Raw genomic sequence first — 20,857 nt, forward strand, 5'->3', positions numbered from 1 at the left:
TCTGTGCAGAATTTGATGTACTAAAGAAGTGGCTGCAAAGATTTTCAAACGGAGAAAAATTTTCGCCTAACTCTCGTTCAGAACATGTTCTATCATATGCAGTCTATTATTTGGTTCTTGTTGATCATTATCAAAGAAAGCAGCAGTGTAAGTAACAACAAATAGCAGTCTTTTGCCATTGTTTCGCTAATGAGACGATTCCTCTCTCTCTCTCTCTCTCTCTCTCTCTCTCTCTCTCTCTCTCTCTCTCTCTTTTTAATTGTAAGCGGTGGTAGTGCGCACAAAACCAAGCCCTGCCGCAAGTGGCGACAGACCATAAACACGCGCTATCAGAATGCGACAAACAATGCATGACACAGTACAGTAATGCATTTTCAGCTTAGAGTGACGTAAACTCCTATAACAAAGAAAACGGCACATATCAGATCAAAGCAAAATAAGCAATCGATTCAAACCAGACGAAGCACGTGAAAAAGGAAGGGTACCCGTATAAATACGGATGGAGCGCCTGATGCCTAGCAATGGCTACCTGGTAAAGCTTAACTGCTAAGCTTACGACTCGAACCGAACTACTGTAGGTGTATCGTCATTCATTCGACCTAAATTGTGTCTCATATTACAATGGACCAACTTTGTTTCGATTTGGAGGTGCTGCCTAAAACTCTTCTCTCTCCTTGAATTTCAAGTCTCAAATTTCAGGTGCGGCTTAGATTCGGGAAATTTTTTTTTAGATTCGAGTGCGGCTTAGATCCGAGTAAATACAGTACCTCTGAGATACTGATAAATCACTGTATATATTTTATAACTCATTGAAATATTCTGAATTTGTTTTTCAATGTCTAGTGTTGTGTTGCCTGATTTCCTATTCTTAAATTTTTCCCCTGCTATATTATTGTTGTTGTTGTTGTTGTTGTTGTTGTTACTGTCACCTCACAATTAGTACACTTGAACAGTTGAGCAGCATTTATGCCAGGATGTGGAAGATACACAATAATAACAAATACTAATAAATAGAACAAAAGTTTGTTGTAGATTGTATTTTATTGGTCCTGTTGTCTACATAGCAGCTTATGCATAAGACATTGGACAAGTCAAGTTATAAATATACAGGCTGAAAGTAATTTCAAGGCATACATATTTAAGCTTACAATAATACACTTTACACGTAAGTAAGTATTTATATAACACATTTCATAAATTTAAATATTCTTCAATGGAGTAAAAGCAGTGATGCTGTAAATATGACTTTAGAGATTTTCCAAATGTATTGACCTCAGTGATAGCTTTTATGTTTTCAGGAAGTTTGTTATAAAGCTCAACTCCCATGTGAAAAGTACGTTTTTGGCACAGTGCTGTGCTGATTTGATTCATATGTAAGTTTCTGTTTTGTCTGGTAAAGTGCTCATGTATATCACAGTTCTTTTGTAGTCTCCGGTCCTTGCCTATTACATTTAATTTAAAGGACAAAAGGGTTTCCATATTGTGTACACATGGTAATGGGGGAATACCAGATTTCTTAAACAGGGGTTTACGAGAGTCTCTAGGCCTGCACCCAAACAAGATTCTAATGGCCCTTTTTTGTAGTTTAAAAGTCCTATTAGCTGTTTTAGAGTTTCCCCAGAAGGTTACCCCATATCTAAGATGAGAAAGAAAGTACGCATGATATGCATTCAATACTGTTTTCTCACTACAGCATGATTTTAATGAACAAAGAAGATAACAAGTTTTTTTTTTCTCAGTTCAGCATTGAGATATTCAATATGCTTATTCCATCTGATGTTACTCTGCAGCCAAAGTCCTAAGAATTTGGTTTCAGTACTGTTACCAACTGGCTCGTCATTGATAGAGACTGATGGGATAAACATGTCCTTGTTAGGAACATTGTGGAATTTTAGAGCAACGGTTTTCTTACTGTTTATTACAAGCTGATTACTCTGTGCCCAGCTACTAAGTTGTTTCGTGACCATGTTTACTGTCTGCTGTAACTGTTCATCGCTGCCTCCTTTTAGTAGACTCGTGGTGTCATCTGCAAATATGATTGTTCTGTGTGCATCAATATTTAAGCTTAGATCATTTATGTACAGAAGAAACAGAAGGGGTCCCAATACGGATCCTTGGTGTACACCACATTTTATTTGTTTATAGTCAGATAAGTGATTAGATACAGTTTTTAGTTCAATATTTGTGTGCTTGATGCACACTGCCTGCATACGATTTGTCAGGAAGGAACTGATCCACTTGTTGGACAGACCTCGAATACCATATCTTTCTGTCTTTGATAGCAGAATTTTATGGTCCAAAAGCTTTTGACAAGTCAATAAAGACTCCTATTGTTTCCTTTTTTTGTCCATCAGATTTAGGATGGAATTGATGCACTCATAGATAGCAGTTGTTGTTGACCTCTTATTTCTGAATCCATGTTGTTCATTACATAGGATGCTGTATTTATTAATAAATTTCATAAGTTTCTCATACATCACTTTTTCCAGTACTTTAGAGGTGCAGGAGGAAATTGTGATGGGTCTGTAGTTATTTACATTGTCTTTATCCCCTTTTTTATATACAGGAATAACTTTTGATGTTTTCAACACTTCAGGGAAAGTGCCTGTCTGAAGTGAGCAGTTGCATAAATGTGTGAGTACTTCAATCAGCTTTGATGCGCTCTTCTTTAACATTGTTGCAGGTATACCATCAATACCTGCCGATTTGAAATTTTTTAGTCCTTTTATTGCTTTAGCTACTTCATCTTGTGAAACAGAACTGATGTACATTGATCCTCTACATGCACTTATTTTATATTCATTTGCCTGGGTGCTCTTAAAGTTTGATTGTAACATATTTTCAGCAACACCTGTGAAAAAGTTGTTAAATGTGTTGGCTACTTCTAAGGGGTTTGTTACTTTTTTATTTTTATGTGATAGTGTTATATTTTTCCAAGGTTGTCTGTATTCTCCACATTCTTTTTTTTATAACACTCCACATAGCCTTTGATTTATTAGCTGAATTATAAATGATTTCATCATTATGCATTATTTTTGCTGCTTTTATTACGTTTCTTAATATTTTGGAGTATTTTTTTATAGTATGCGCGTACTACAGGTGAGGAATTTTTTGAGTTACATATTTCATGAAGTAGTCTTTTCTTCTGGCATGAAACTCTTATTCCCTTTGTGACCAGCTGTTTGTTCTAGAGTTTCCCCGTATGGTTAATGTTTTCAGTGGGAATGCAAGTTCAAAGAAATGGATTAATACATCAATGAAAGTGTTGAATTTTTCATTTATATCGTTCATTTTGTACGCTCCTAGCCATTTTTCTTTCTGTAATAAGTTGTTGAAGTAGTTCACATTATGCTGATTATAACTTTGATATGCTTTTCTGAAAGACATGTTGTTAATAATACTGCCTTGTACTTTTATGCTTAATATTTGAGCAAGATGATCACTAAAACCTGCATTGAAAATTCTTAGTGAAGTGTTGTGTAAACTCTTCTTGACTAGAAACTGATCAAGAGCTGTTTGGCAAGTTTCTGATACTCGGGTAGCTGCTTTTACTTCAGCCTTTAAATTGTAGGACGTTGCAAGGTTCAAAATGGTCTCCCTATTTCCACTATTCGTGAGGAAGTCAGTATTGAAGTCACCACAGATTATCAATTCACAATCCATTTTATTTACTTTATTTAGCAGTGACTCCATTTTGATATGGAGTAGCTACTCTTTGACAAAGGAAAAATCAAAGTATTTTTGGTCTTTAGAGAATTGTCTATACAAAGATTCTAGTTTATACATCTGAGAAGTAAATATCTCTAAATTACAAGGTAACTGTTCATTTTCATCCAGGCATTCTTTCGCTGGCTGTATCTTGCTATTCTGAGACTGTCTGAAGAGCGCATCCCACCTGAAATATCTAAAATATCACAGCAAGAACTAGCATTTATAGCAGATTTCTTGTATAACCTTGATGATCCATCAGAAAAACCTGGAAGCCCTACTGCTACACCAGGAGGCTCAAAACGAAAACACAGGTATTGTTGATAATAATCGATATAATTTTCTTTCATTTAACAAACTTTGTTTTCTTTGTGTAATTTAATACAATTTTGGCAGTATATCACAATTCAGATATTTTTGTCCTCTGTATTGTAATTATTTTAATAACCATTCTTATGAAGCTGATCGTTATTCGTAATCTCACTATAATTAAGGAGTGAGGCACATTGGTGATTGACTGTAAGAAATGAAAGATGTGTGTATATCTTCACACGGTACCCAAATGGCCCACTTTTGTAGAATGAAGACTTCTACTTAGCTGCAATGCCTCAGGAAATAAAAAGAAATAGAAAAAGTACCCAAGGTAACGCCTTTACCTACAAGTCAATGGCAGATACCAGTAGTTGAGCTTTCTTTTTCCCATGAAAGATGCCTATCCTCATAGTTCAAATTTAATCTGTGTTTCGTCTGTAGACTTTTATCTAATTTACCAGTGTCTAAAATCAGACATTTCCATAACATGTGCTCTTCTCCTGTCCTCTTGGGACTTTTCTCTTTCCATTACAGATTCCTCTCCTGTGCTGATCTCGTCATCTCAGAATAGCACTTGTGACCCACAACCTCTGTTACTTGGTGAGTGTATTCCAATCTCTGTCTTCCTCAATAGTTTTTGCCGTTCACAGATCCCTCTAGTACCATGGAAGTTATTCTGTGATATCTCAATTGACAGTATTTTCTGCATGTTATTTTCTTCCTCGGTTTTGCAGGAAACCATTTCATTCCTTACATTATCAGTTCACCTAATTTTCAACATTCTTCTGTATCACCACATCTCAAATGCTTTGATTCTCTTCTGTTCCAGTTTTCCCACAGTCTGTGTTTCATTACCATACAATGGTGTGCTACAAATGCACATTCTCAGAAATTTCTTCCTCAAATTAATGCCTATGTTTCATGCTAGTAGACTTCTCTTGGCTAGGTAAGCCTTTCTTGCCAGTGCTGTTCCACTTTTTAGGTCATCCTTGCTCCATCCATCATGGGTTATTTTGCTGCCAATGTAGCAGAATTTGTTAACTTTGTCTACTTCATGATCCCAATTCTGTTGTTAAGTTTCACGGTGTTCTCATTTCTGCTGTTTCTGATTAATAGTTTTCAGGCAAACTCCACATACTGCTACCATAGTTTTCTATTGGATATTTATTAGCAGTAAAAACCTAACCACAAAGTTTACAGTTCTTGAAGAATAGCAAGGTATGTATGGAGCAGACATTGTCATTGTTTAAACACATGGCCTTATTGTGTAACACTTATTTAACAGATGCATTGTTGTTGTTCTAACCAACACAGGTTTCTCGTCTGAAACTCGGCTGTAGATTGACTATCACGGTACCAAAAATCGGGCCCTTATATATCCTCACAATAATAGGTGCTGAAACTACACATTATTCGAAGTTTAATTTACAGAAATTACAATACACTCGCACACACACACATATCCATCCGCACATACACAGACACAAGCATGTCTGCTTGTGTCTGTGTATGTGCGGGATTGGAATGACTCCTTACCCTCTCCCTTAAAACCCACATCCTTTCGTCTTTCCCTCTCCTTCCCTCTTTCCTGAAGAAGCAACTATCGGTTGCGAAAGCTAGTAATTCTGTGTGTGTGTTTGTGTGTTTTGTTCATTGTGCCTGTCTGCCGGCGCTTTCCCACTTGGTAAGTCTTGGAATCTTTGTTTTTAATATATTTTTCCCATGTGGAAGTTTCTTTCTATTTTATTTACAAAATATTTATAAACATTTACAAAAGGTATTTAAGTTGGGTTAAAAATTAGACAAAATTTAATTTTCTTGATTTTTTTTTATGTTCACTCACATATTGCTTGGAAAAAAAGTTTATAATATGTTTAATTACAGGTTTTGAGTTTTAAATTCTATTTTCCATCAGTAACACAGTCTTATTATACAAAAATACTTTCTTTTAATGTAGTCTCTTTTTTTTTTGACACGTGTATACAACTGGTAGTAAGGGTTATTTATGTACTGTATTTTCAGCTCTTTTTACCAAGATCTGGACAAATGGGGTAAAACAGACAAAACATAAATCCATCCTGAGACACAAGAAGCATAGTTCATGCTTACTAACGAAGGTACATTTTCACTCTGTAGAGTTTTTAAAATGACAGCATTGTAATTATTTCAATGTTGTCTTCAGAAAGATTGTGCTGCCTATCTGTCAATACTTCGTTATAGTTTGAAAACAGCCGCCCGCTGTCAACATTGGAACATGGGAACAAAACAACTTTCAATGGTGCAGCTGTAAATTCCTGATTGTCAACTGCACACATTTCACTATGACAACATGTCCCGGCTGCATTGACATTTGCTTTTGAACCAAATTCTGGAGGGATTGATACCCCTTCAGAGTATCTGCAGTCCTAAGAACAGTCATGACAGGTACACGCTGTAAAATCTTGGCCATTTCAGAGTTAATAGGATTGAGAATTAGTGTCCTTTGATCAAAACAAGAATCCAAGGCTTTGAAAATTGATTTACTTGGATCTGTGGCCATGAGAGCTGACAATCTTGTTTGGAGGTGCAGTCTAGTTTTCTTCAGTCCCTCCTTAATTTCTGCCTGAAGCACTTTCCTCCTTATGGTTTTTAAAATCTCACTGGTTTCATTGCCAAATATTCATTTTCCCACAATACTGAAGCATACTTCAAAATGCTTCAACTTTGAATAATGTTCATGTGAAGTTGGATGCTTTGAAGTCTCTAAGAAGACAGCCATGCTCATCAAGTCTCTGGCTTGTTCTTTAACAAACAGGTCCTCTGCTAGAATCGTAGTTACATTATTATCTGGCAGTGAAATAATATACTCAATGCCTGCATTCGATAGCTCTCTCGTATCATCACTGTGGAAGAATTCAATTATTACCTCAAAATATTGTGCTACGTAAATGGCTGTGGAGAGCCAAGAATTCCTTCGCGCTGAAACTGGAAGAGGAAAAATCTTTGGATTTCTATTTTTCTCTCCAAGAAACTGCAAATATAAATGTCTTTCTGCTGTTTAAAAAGCATTCTTCAAGTAACTGATTGTGGAATTTAACTTATAAAGTTCCTTGGAATAAATATTAGCAGTTAGATTAATTTTGTGTGCCCAACGTTGATCATGGTTTAATTTATCACCTGTTATTGTTTTCAAGGAGTCACACATTTGTTCATATACCTAGCACTGTCACTCACTGCTGCTTTAATGCAGTCATACTGTGTATTATAGGTTTGAAGAGTCCCCAAAATAGCACGAGCACATTGTGTCGAGTTTGCTGCATAGAGAATTTTCACACTTGCCACAAAAAGTTTCTGCTCATTCCAAACTTCAATAGTTCTCAACAAAACAGCAAAAATACAACAGGCTCTTCTGTCAGTGGTCTCGTTGGCTAATATAACATCATCTTTCTCAGCTAGTTGTTCCATAACCAGTTTTCCTTTGCTGTTTTATTGAAGTCACAATAGTCTCTCTCATTGTTTCAACATATGTGATGTTACCAGCACCTAAAGAGAAAAGTCTGTTTTAATATGATACTGTGCAAGATCAAAATAGGGGGAACGGGAGTAATTGGAATACCGGGTTATTAGAACAATGACCTGTAAATAGTAAACCAAGGAAGTTGAAGGTACTAAGAAGTTGATGTGGATTTATAACAATCAGCTTTTGTGCCAAAATTAATACAGTTATTTAAGATTTGCTAATTAGACTTTGGTGAAAATTCCATGGTATGTAGTTCTGAGGTTAGGTACATCCCTAAGAGCTCAGCAAAACAAAGTCTGAGCATTAATATAAATTTTAACTGAAATATCTAGGTTGCTTTGTTTCGAAGTTTTGCAAGTATTTAAAGAATATATAACAATACCAGAGAAGGAAAGTTGCTACTCACCATATAGCGGAGATGCTGAGTCGCGATAGACACAGGTGACGTTGTGCCTATCGCAACTCAGCATCTCCGCTATATGGTGAGTAGCAACTTTCCTTCTCTTGTATTGTTATATTCCATCCTGGATTTTCCATTGTTTAAAGAATATATGTTAATTTCTGTTCTAATTGCCCCAGTCCCCCCTCTATTTTTATCAAAGATGAGAGGTACAGACTGCACAGTTGTTAACAGATTGAGAGTACACGTAAAGAGAAGATTTACCAAAATAATAAATAAAAGAAGTAACACCACTGCTGACCTTCAATGAACTTGTTCATCCACTGCGGAAAGTCTTAGTTCTTCAGTTTGTGGAGTGGAATGTTGGCCTTCAAAAATGTTTCCATAGTCCTTTGTGCCAGATATTCACAATTTCACTTCTTTTTTGCAGCTTCAAAGCTGCTGCTGATTGTAGACTGCTGCTTTATTGACAAACTAGCCTGCTTCAGATTGTTGCCCTTACATTTTTCGGTCTGTACAAGTTTCACTATAGAATATTTATGCTCCCATGAAGCTCTGATAATGCAGAATTGACAAAATACTATTAACTTATCGGGAGCATATAAACAATAGATTTCAAATTCTTGCACCCTTTCATGAGTGTTTACTGTAGGTTTCGGCATTTTCACAGTACACACATGTTCGTTGGCGAGTCTAGAATAAGAATACAATGAAAAAATAAAATAAAATAAAGCCAACAGATGATAAAAATGAGAATGCAAAAGCAGGAACTGCAAAAGGTTTGAAACAGTTGGAAAATGCACCACAAACAAACACGAGTCAAGTTAAGTGTACCCCCACTCTAAATCAGAGAACGATGTGCATGCGCGAATCTGGCAGCATCAGAAAAATTTTTCCAGTTAGATTCTGGTTTCTTTCTCTCACTGCTCATACACCAAACAGCCACACTCCAAGTAGCCAGAAGTGGGAGTTGGCACTGGTTATATGCAATTTTAGCTCTTGGCACGTGTGGCAAGCTGTCTGGTAACTGCTTAAACGAACCCTATTTCAACAAAATTTGAAAACAATCATATCAATATTAACAAGGCTTACGTGCTATCACAGAGTAAACCGTTTTCTTTGCTCGGATGATTTGAGAATGGGTTCTAATTCATGAAACTAGTCATCAATTAAACAAAAGCAACTGAATTTTACAACTTTGCTTCTCTTCTACATCAAACTTAAGTTGCTGTTCTGTTATTAATCCAGCGTGCTGGAAATCCAAAATGATGAATTTTATAGCTGCTTGTTTCTGTCGCAGAAGTTAATGCTGTCCTGTAAGATACCTGCCTCACCAACCATTCAGAACTCATCACATATTCAGAAATAAACATACAAATACTTATTTCATTACTCGATATCTAATCAGTTGGAACTTTAACATCATTTATTGCAGAACATACCTGTATTACAATTTCGGATTTTTTCCTTTACTTTTACTGAAAAAGTGGTTGAGTCATAATCTCAGTGATTGATGACAGTGTTGGCAGTGTTCGCGCCCACCTCCTTCCAGATACTTGCATTACATTCATAACAAAAGACCCAGACTGTGTTGATAATGCTAAGATGGAAAAAAAATAAAGTAAATAAAAAAATGCATGCAGCGGGACACAAACATACATCCATTCATATCATACAGCACGAATCTATCTGTCATGTTATGGCTTGCTTTTTTGGCTATTATCTCAAGTCTCAATGATCACATTTCTTCAAGCCTTATATTGTTGCTGCATTATTAACTGCATTTAATAAGCAGGACGATGTGTCTGTGAGATTTTCATTGCGCCATTGCCTGCGGCACATATGCTACAAAAGATATAAATAATCGAAATTCTCACAGTGGTTGTTCATACACACTCGCAAAAGTTGATAGGCAAAAGGCCACTAATGAGTCACAACTGCAAAAAGTAGTGTGACAGTTGAACATGGAACATTTCAACATTAAATATTTCACTGACATCGTTCGATTTATGACACTTCTTACAAGGACACTGAGAAATTTTGTTGAAAAACACCAATTTCGCTTTACTTGCTTAAAAATTACAGAATTTGCGTTACTTCCTTAAAAACTACTGAATTCGCATTAATCCCTTAAAAACCACCAAATTCATGTTATTGTTTAAACGAGTTTTTCCTGTCCCTACCTATAGCTTACCCCTGTTCTTCTCAGAATTTCGAACATCTTGCACCATTTGACATTGTCGAATGCTATCTCCAGGTAGCCTAATCCTATGAACATGTCTTGATTTTTCTTTACTCTTGCTTTCATTATCATCTGCAGTGTCAGAATTACCGTTCCTCATGCCTTGACCTTTTCTAAAGCCAATAATTATCTTAGTTCTCTTTTGATACAAGAGTTTTAAATTAACCATGCCAATGTGAAATTGTACCAACAATAATATTTTTCAGTTTGTTTCATTCTAAAAAAGTCATCAAATGTCCAGTACATTTGTTAGTGTCATAACATACCATATCCTTTGTACCAGTTACACAGATGGTAAAATTACTGCCATGCAGCTTTATGCTTTCTAAGTGCAGATCTATGACTTTTTTCTTGTTTCACCATACTGCTAATTGTTTACATTTTGTGGAGTATTAGATAACTTACTTCCATGGTGTCTGAAAGCAAATGTATGCTGATTTTTTTTATTTATTTCATGTTCCGTAGATCCAGTTAGTGAGTCAATCATGAGGATATGGAATGTGTCAAATTGTACAGGTTTCAATTTAAACTTACAATAAATACAAGGGCAATTCAAAGCCAAATTGCACATAGATTAAGTAAGACATACTATAAATACAGTAATAGATACGGGGTGTTTCAAAAATGACCGGTATATTTGAAACGGCAATAAAAACTAAACGAGCAGCGATGGAAATACACCGTTTGTTGCAATCTGCTTGGGACAACAGTACATTTTCAGGCGGACAAACTTTCGAAATTGCAGTAGTTACAATTTTCAACAACAGATGGGGCTGCAAGTGATGTGAAAGATATAGAAGACAACGCAGTCTGTGGGTGCACCATTCTGTACGTCGTCTTTCTGCTGTAAGCGTGTGCTGTTCACAACGTGCAAGTGTGCTGTGGACAACATGGTTTATTCCTTAGAACAGAGGATTTTTCTGGTGTTGGAATTCCACCGCCTAGAACACAGTGTTGTTGCAACAAGACGAAGTTTTCAACTGAGGTTTAATGTAACCAAAGGACCGAAAAGCATTCAATAAAGGATCTGTTTCAAAAATTTCAACAGACTGGGAACGTGACGGATGAACGTGCTGGAAAGGTAGGGCGACCACGTACGGCAACCACAGAGGGCAACGCGCAGCTAGTGCAGCAGGTGATCCAACAGCGGCCTCGGGTGGGCAGCATTTGGTTTACTGACGAAGCGTATTTTTACCTTCGTCAATAAACAGAACTGGCACATATGGAGAACCGAAAAGCCCCATGTTGCAGTCCCATCGTCCCTGCATCCTCAAAAAGTACTGGTCTGGGCCGCCATTTCTTCCAAAGGAATCATTGGCCCATTTTTCAGATCCGAAACGATTACTGCATCACGCTATCTGGACATTTTTCGTGAATTTGTGGCGGTACAAACTGCCTTAGACGACACTGCGAACACCTCGTGGTTTATGCAAGATGGTGCCCGGCCACATCGCACGGCCAACGTCTTTAATTTCCTGAATGAATATTTCGATGATCGTGTGATTGCTTTGGGCTATCTGAAACATACAGGAGGCGGCGTGGATTGGCCTCCCTATTCGTCAGACATGAAGCCCTGTGACTTCTTTCTGTGGGAACAGTTGAAAGACCAGGTGTTCCGCCAGAATCCAGAAACAATTGAACAGCTGAAGCAGTACATCTCATCTGCATGTGAAGCCATTCCGCCAGACAAGTTGTCAAAGGTTTCAGGTAATTTCATTCAGAGACTATGCCATATTATTGTTACGCATGGTGGATATGTGGAAAATATCGTACTATAGAGTTTCCCAGACCGCAGCGCCATCTGTTGTTGACAATTGTAACTACTGTAATTTCGAAAGTTTGTCTGCCTGAAAATGTACTGTTGTCCCAAGCATATTGCAACAAACTGTGTATTTCTATCGCTGCTCGTTTAGTTTGTATTGCCATTTCAAATATACCGGTCATTTTTGAAACACCCTGTACAATGTCAGCTAGATAACATAACAACCATTTAAGAGAAAAAGGAGTTTCAAATAAAAAGGTTAAAGATAAGAGCACAAAGTTAAATCAGATAGTAGGCCTACAAGAGTAAATACAGGTACAGCCAATTTGTTCTTACAAAAAGTATGCTAATGCTCAAATGCACAATAAAATCAATTGAACTACTTCTAGACACAATAAGTTTAGTGATGGTATACATTTTCTTTCAGATATTCATCCACGGTATAAAAGGATTTCTCTGTCAGGTAATCTTTGAGAACTTGTTTAAATTTGGGCAGTTCTGTATGAACACATTTGATATGTAGTGGTACAGCATTGAACAGCTTAATGCTGGAGTAGTAAACTCCTTTTTGTACTAGAGTGAGACATTTCATTTCAAAATGTAGATTGTTTTTGTTTCTGGTGTTATAGCCATGGAATTTACTGTTGTCTTGGTAGATAGAATAATTTTTTGCACACAAAGGTCAGCAAGGAAAAAATATACTGTGGGGCAGTTGTTAGGATATTTTTTTTTTTTTATGATGGTGAAAACTTTTTTTTGCAAGTGGTTGGTTCCCCCAGAATATGATAGCATGTGACATCAATGAGTGGAAGTAGCCAAAGTAGGCAACCTTAATGGTGTCAACTTCAGCCACTGAAGAAATTACCTGTAATGCAAATGTTGCCGAGCTAAGTATTTTACATAGATGAAGAATGTGAACTGACCAATTACATTTGCTGTCTATGTAAGCACCCAGGAATTTTGTATCTTCAACTTTCTGTATTGGTTGATCTCTACATTTTATGTTAATTTAATATAGGTTGATTCTTACAAAGAAGAAAACAGCAACCAGCCACTATTAATACTGCTATTTATTTAAGTGAATAGCGCCGTAACCGGTTTCGAACTGAAAAGTTCATCTTCAGACGGCTGTTCACAATATTTATAAGACGCACTTTACATAATTATCAGTTTTTGATATTTATGCTTCCACTGCAGCGAAATATTCTTGGTGTGTTGGTGCCCTACGGTAGAAAACAGTGTTATATGCGCCCTATGTGAACATACTAACCTCCAAACGATGAAATACAGAGTAAACAAATATGTGAGGTTAAGTGGTTACAGTACTTACATCGAGAATTCTGCGAAAATTTTTTGCGAAGGTGCAGGATTGCATTTTTTCAAATATTGTATAATATATGCGGCACTTATTTGATTTGCAAATGACCATATTGTGCAAAGCAACACACACACACACACACACACACACACACACACACACACCAAAAAGTATTTGCCCATGTGTTGACACAAAGATTGGAGGTTTACAAACACAACAGTGCCAGAGATGTTCTCTATCAGAGATATTTCAGTATACAGATTGTTTGATTTCACAGTATGTTATTAAAGAACAGACATAACATAATGAAAATTGAAACACAAGGAGCTTCTATTACAATATAAACATTGCTTAAATTTGACAGTGGACACATGGTTGTTGTTTTTTTTCCCCCTAAAAGAATCAAGGTAACAGTACAGGTATTTACATTGTGAGCATACCATATTCTGTGAGCGTTAATAACAATTAGATTGGAAAAATGTGGTGGCAAGTTCATATAAATGTTACTTACATGGTATTGTATAAATACTATGCCATAAACAGGCAACAACAACATATACATGAGGTACATGAATAATATGACAGTAGAAATTATATTAATGTAGTACGGCATACCACTTTTTTTTCCAATCAGTTCTAAAGTTGCAGTAATGTGTGATGGACAGGCAGCTGTATTGTGATGTAATACTTTGGAATATTGATTGCGTGTTGTTGTTAAAAGGAGCAGTGTTTATTTATGTTTTAAACTGGACAGTTGATGAGTGAAATTTTGTAGGAAGGTTGCATTGGCTAGCTCTGTCTGTTCATTGAGGATATGATGTGGTGATTTGCTTTTATGTGTATATATTTATATCTCTTCAAGCAGATTCATGAGGCTACCTTTCTCAGCATGATGCAGTATTTGGATGTGGTCTTCAATGTTTTTTACTTCATGTTTACTGATGGTTGTGTGCATTGCAAATGCAGATTTTGAAGGATTGTTCAAGCGTATGGCATCTAAATGTTCTTTGAATCGAATCTCAAAGTTTCTACCAGTCTGTCCAATATAGAAGGAGGGGCAATTTTGGCATCTGAGTTTATATGTACCTGATCTTTTGTATGGGGGGTTGTTATTTTTTATGTTGTGAATGGTTAGCTGCTGAAGTTTATGGTTTGTGTGGAAACTTACATTTATGTTTGTTTTTCTGAAAAGATTACTTATTTTATGGGATATGCTCCCTAGAAAAGGAAGTGAGACATATTTACTGCTGCTTTCCACAGACTTTTGTGCTGACTGCATAGGTGTCTGATGTGAGGCTTTGATTTCTGCTGTTTTTTGGATTTTTTGTGATAATTTATCAATCATGTGAGGGTTATATCCATTGTTTAGAGCTATGGCTTTGATGATATTGGTTTCTTTATGTTGTTCAACTGATTCCAATGGAATTTTATGAAGGCGACTAAGCATGGACCTGAAGTATGCCATCTTATGTTGGTGTGGATGGCAAGATGAGCTGTTGATGCACACATCTGTGGCTGTTTGCTTTCTGTAAATTTCAAAGTGATGTTTCTTGTTTTTGCTGGAAATTTTTAAATCTAAGAAATTGATGCTGTTATTGGATTCATGTTCAACAGTGAATTTGATGTTACTGTGCATGCTACTCAGCTTGGTTGCTAATGTGTCAATTTCTTCATTAGTGCCATCAAAAAGAATAACTGTATCACCTACATATCTTTTATAGTAGATGATTTTGCTGTTGATGTGACTGTTAGTTTTGAAAAATGTGTGCTCTAAGTGGTTAATGTAAATGGCTGCTAACTTCCCAGCTAGGCTGCTACCCATTGCCAACCCATCATTCTGTTTGTAAATTTTGTTATTAAAACTTTCTTAAGTTTGGCCTGAAATTTAGAAGTTGGATCAAAGGCTAATTCAATTATGTTACATAAGACGGGACTAACAAATTTATAACAGTGTTTCAGTATTTTACTAGAAATATTGTCCACACCAGCAGAATTTTTATTTTTTAATGCTCTAATTACTCTTATGACTTCACTTACAGTAACTGGAGGTAAAGATAACTGTGGAATTCTGTTGCTAATACCTTTCTATAGCAGGGACAATGATTCTTCCTTAGAACTATTACAGCCTGTCTTCTCTGCTGCTGTCAAAAAGTGGTTATTAAATATTTTTGCAACCAACTCCGGTTTCTTTATGATACTGTCCCCTGTTTTAATCTCTGCCTGAGACATGTTCCCTGTCGCCCTGCAAGTTTCTCTCTTTATTACATTCCATATATTTTTAATTTTATTTTCTGAGCTTTCAATTTCTGATTTTATGCACATACTTTTAGATTTATTTATAACCTTCTGGAGAATGCTACAGTAAAGTTTGTAGTGTTGTCGTTTCTTTGGATCATTAAAAGTCCTGAGAGAACTGTATAACATCTTCTTTGTTCTACAAGATGTTATTATCCCTATAGTGAGCCAAGACTTCTTGGCATTGCTTATATGACTATTTCTAACTATTTTTTTGGGAACGTTGGACTCAAATACAGACATGAATTCATTTGAAAATGAATTGTACTTTTTGTTTACATCTGTTTCCCTATAAACTGGGCTCCAATCTATCTCTTATAGGCTGTCATTGAATTTTTTAAGGCCCTGTTCATTTATTATCCTAAAAAATTTCCAAGAATGCTCGGAACTGTTGCACACACTGATGTAATTGAGCCTAAGCAATTGACCACCTTGATCAGAAAGGCCAAGGATTGGACGTACAGTGATCTCATTGCATTTAGATTTATCTATAAATATATTATCTATCAGACTTTTACTGTTAACAGTAACCCTAGTTGGGAAATCTACTATTGCCATCAGATTATAAGACTCCATTAAAGGTACTAAATCAGCTTTACTATTGCTCTCATTTAGGAAATCAACATTAAAGTCACCAGTAATTATCAAGTTTTTGGACTTTGAGTACAGTATGGACAATAAAGAATCTAAGTGCTTAAGAAATACATTCAAATTCTCCGAGGAAGATCTATACAGTACTAACACTACAGCCGTGAAGTCATTTACAGTAATCTCAACACCACATACTTTAATTTGTTGCTCTATGCAATGGCTCTTTAAATCTAATGCATTGTAAGATACGTTGTTTTTTTACATAAATTACCACTCCACCTACCTGACAGTAACCACTTAGCTCTTAACCTTTCAATATCTTTCACATGATGTTCACTAAAACATAATACATCTGTATCTTTTAGTCCTTGTGGTTCCTCTAACAGAACAGTAATGTCATTTACTTTATTACCAAGTCCTCCCACTTTTTGGTGAAAAATCGTCATTTCTTTGGAATTAGAGACAGATGTAAACTTTTGCCTAAAATATTACCTGTAGCTACACACACAGTACGTTCATTACTAACAATTTCCTGAAACATTTGAGTTTGAAACTGAGTCTGACTTGATGGCTGGAGCCATTTAAGTGCGAATGGTTCCAACTTTGGGGTACATTTGTGGACTTCTTCCAATATTTTTGTTTTTAAGGCGGTACCTAATGCTTCTCCCCCCCCCCCCCCCCCCCCCCCCTTGGATTTGTTCAGGTGCATACCGTGTATTGTAAATATGTCTCGTCCAAAACTGCTTATATCTACGACACAGGTATTGTTAAAATGCTTACACAACTTTGCTAACTTACAGTTCGTTTGCGAGATAGCCTCATTTACACAGGACTGTGGGATTAAGTCATGTTGAACTTTGTCATAGCAGATTTTTAACTGCAGTTTCCATCTTCTTGATGCTGTTCACAGGATTTGTGAACCTTGATTTTTTTTCCCTATTCCATTCTAAAAGTTCACTGTATTTCATAACCAAAGATTAGTTGTTGTCAATTATCATTGGTTGTTCTGTCATATGGATTGCTGTATTTTTCTTTTGTGAACTATTTTGTTTTTGTATCAGTTCACTGTTTACAAAGTTTATTATCCTTCTTATTACTTATTAACAGGACACTGCATCTGTTTTTACCCACTAAATAAATGATTTTTATCCAACCTGCTGTTTTTTAACAACTATTTCCACTGTAATCATATTTACACTGCAGATCTGTCTTTCAGAAAATTTAACCCACAAAGGACATATAATGAAGATACTGAAAATCTCTGAGAGATGACAGATACTCTTAAATTTCAGTAATACAGATAGTAGAAGCATTGAGTATCAATAGGCATACACAAAAAAGTAAAAGATTGTATAATTCACTATCTTTTGGATGAGTTGAATTCCTTAACAAGCTGGAACGACGATACTTTGCCGCCATTGCAACTGGAATTCCCCATCACTCCAGATGTGGTTGAAGAAGGCACGGAGGTGGTGCTGGTAATCCACTGACAGATGTTTAAGCATTGGTGAATGGATACGTTCTGGGACAGGGGAGAGTTCGCGTCGGTGCTTCCCTCAATACGCCCCATATGCAAGAGAATGGGGTCCCTCAGCACTCTGTTGTGAGTGTCCCACTATTTTTAATTGACATAAGAGTCCTCAGTATCTCACCTCTTAGATGCTGATGATTTTTTGTATCCTTGTTCTCCTCTTCTATTGTTGTGGCTGAGCACCGGCTACAGGGAATCATACAGAAGGCACAGTCATAGGACCTCACTCATGGCCTTCAGGTTTTGGTTGCCAAAACTTGCATCATGCACTGTTGTCATATTGTCCAACCCCATCCAGAACTTTATCTCAGTGACCAACTATTTGATGTAGTGGAGACTTACTGCTTTTTGGGACTGGTCTTTGACGTGTGCTTAACTGGACTTCCCCATCTTTGTCACATTAAGGACAAGTGCTGGCAGCATCTTAATATTATTCAATGCCTGAGTCACACCAACTGGGGTGCTGATTGTCCTACACTGCTGCAACTGTACAAAGCCCTCATACAGTACTGTATTGACTATGGGAGCTTGGTGTATGGTTCAGCATCACTCTCCACACTGCATCTGCTGGATCCTATCCACCACTGTGGGGTTCATCTCGTGACAGGAACTTTCAAATGAATCCAATGAACATCTTCCTCATGGAAGCTGGCATTTCTCCTTTGCGGCTCTGGCGGAAACTACTGCTTGCAAATTATACTGTCCACATTCATAGTTTGCGTCGCCATCCAAATTATTATCTTCTTTTCCCTAACACAGCGATCCATCTCTCGCAACAGCGGCCCAGAACTGGGAATCCCCTTGCCGCCCGTGTCCGGCTGCTTCTCACTGAACTCGACAATTTCCCTCTATCACCTTTCCTGTGGGTCCTTTCACATACTCTCTATGATTGATACCTTGACCACAGCTTCGTCTGGACGTATCACAAGGCCAAAAGATTTAGTTCCACCTGAGGCCCTCTGCCGGCATTATTTCTCTCTTCTCAATGAGTTCCAGGGCTCAGAAATAGTCTACACTGAGGGATCAATGTTCAGTGGTCTTGTTGGCTTCGCTTACACTCACGTTGGACATACTGAACAGTGCTTCTTGCCAGATGGGTGCAGTGTTTTCACTGCAGAGCTGATAGCCATCTAACACACTCTTGAACATATCCGCTCCTGCACTGGTGAGTCCTTCATCATCTGTAGTGACTCCTTAAGCCATCTACAAGCTCTCAACCAGTGCTTCCCTCGACTATCCAGGTGTCTATTTATGCCATCGACAGCAGTGGACATTCAATGACCTTCATTTGGACCCCGGGACAGGTCGGGGTGCCATGCAATGAACTTGCTGACAGTCTGGCCAAACAGGCTGGGTCTTCCCCCTTAAAACTTTTCACGATCTGGGGTACTGAATGGCACACCCTCAGTACACCAAATTCACTCCGTGTTATCAAGGAGACAACGAATGTGTGGCGGTCATCCATGTGAGCCACTCGCAGAGTCTCTTGTTCTTTGCCAGCTCCACATTGGCCATACTTAGCTAACACATGGTCACCTCCTCCGTCGCGAGGACACACCTCGGTGTCACTGTGGCTCCCACATGACTGTTATCCACATCTTGTTAGACTGCCCAATTTTAGGCGCTCTGCGGTGGACTTTTAACATTCGGGCGACAGTGTTTCATCGGCTGATTTAGCTTCACGTTTTATTTCTGAGGGGGATTTTTATCATACAATCTATGGGTGGACAAATGCCCGTCTCACCCAGGCCTCAACCCTCCTTCCATTTTACCTCTTCGTCACTCCTTCTTTGCATTTTGTTTGTCTTGGTGTTTCTCTTTTTTCTATGTGCGTTCATCTCACCTTGTCCTTTAGGCTGGAGATTTTAGTGTGTTGCAGAGTGACTGGCTCGTCCATTTTTATTCTTTTGATCAGCCAGCCCTGGCCATCTGCTATATGATTTTAATACCTTCCTGTACTTTTCCTTTTAGCATACATTTTCCCCTTTTAGTTCACTTCTTTTGTTTTCTCTTTTGGTGTGGTTTCCCGTTAGATTTACACCCTTTTTTCCCCCCAACTCCTTTTGGGAATTGATTTACCATGAGACTTGTTTGCATGAGGAAAAAGGGACTGGTGACCCTGTAGTTTGACCCCAAAGCAACCAACACACACACACACACACACACACACACACACACACACACCTGGTTCATGCATTGTGCTGGCTGAACACATGACTGTAGTTCAGCAGTTGGCCTGAGGTTAGGTGAGGGTTTGTGTCCTGTGTGTTGGATTGAGGGACAACTGAGGTGGAAGAGAGGGTTGAGGAGTTGTGGTTGACAGCTGATGGCTCAGAGGGAGAGAGCAGATGTATGGGATAGCAGTGTAGGAGGAAGAGGCAGCAGGTGTAAAGCACGTGATGATGATGATGATTATGATGATGATGATGATGGGGAGGAGTGGATCGGGAAGGGGTGCAAAAGAGAGGAAGGAAAGAGATGGGTAGACAGCATGGGTAATTGGAGGTAGAGGCCAGAAGGATTATAGGAGTAGGAGTAAATGCTGTGTTGCAAGAATAATTCCCATCTACATAGTACAGAAAATTCGATGCGGGAAGGAAGGATCTAGATGGCATAGGTTGTGAAGCCGCTGTTAAACACAACCATATTGTGCTTAGCATCATGTTCAGTCAATAGGTGGTCAACTCTACTCTTTGCATTCCTATCAGATACAACTGCTTCCTCTCTCTCCAACATTCATATACCATCCGCCTGTTGTCTTTCTCCGAGTCATCAGCCACCCCTCCCCAAACCTAACTCCTGCCTCCTTTCTCCCTGTACCAGCCCATCTGACACAACCCCTCGCCGTTGTCTTCCTGTCAAACTGCAATCGTGTGTTCAGCTGGCACAAAGTAGTGGCATATGCATGGGGGAGGGGGGGGGGGGGCATGCAAAGTTGTCTCCTTCACATTTAAAAGCACATTCCACAAATTTTTCTTCCAAGTCATTATAATACTGTGTTTCAGCTACTAAATTTTGATTCTTCTTCCAAGTTTTAACTGTGATCCATCAATAAGATACCAATTACAGAAGATACTTTTATGTCTACAGCTACAGTTAGTTAGTTAGTTAGTTAGTTATATTACTTGTTCCATGGATCAAGAACACGATTCTTTTGTAATGATGTGGAACGTGTCAAAGTACACAAGATTCATTTATC

The 20,857-nt window shown here is 37.7% G+C and overlaps 1 protein-coding gene across 2 annotated transcripts in view; it reads left to right on the top strand.

Moving 5' to 3' along the window:
- Positions 1–20,857, top strand: part of LOC126281228 (anaphase-promoting complex subunit 4-like) — a 124,196-nt gene that overhangs the window by 67,484 nt on the left and 35,855 nt on the right. For both annotated transcript variants that reach the window (XM_049979993.1, XM_049979994.1), the window contains exon 8: positions 3,838–4,022. In XM_049979993.1, coding sequence (XP_049835950.1) covers positions 3,838–4,022 — 185 coding nt within the window. The remainder of the gene's footprint in view (positions 1–3,837; positions 4,023–20,857) is intronic.

Source organism: Schistocerca gregaria, chromosome 7, assembly GCF_023897955.1.
Source record: "Schistocerca gregaria isolate iqSchGreg1 chromosome 7, iqSchGreg1.2, whole genome shotgun sequence".
Taxonomy (NCBI): domain Eukaryota; kingdom Metazoa; phylum Arthropoda; class Insecta; order Orthoptera; family Acrididae; genus Schistocerca; species Schistocerca gregaria.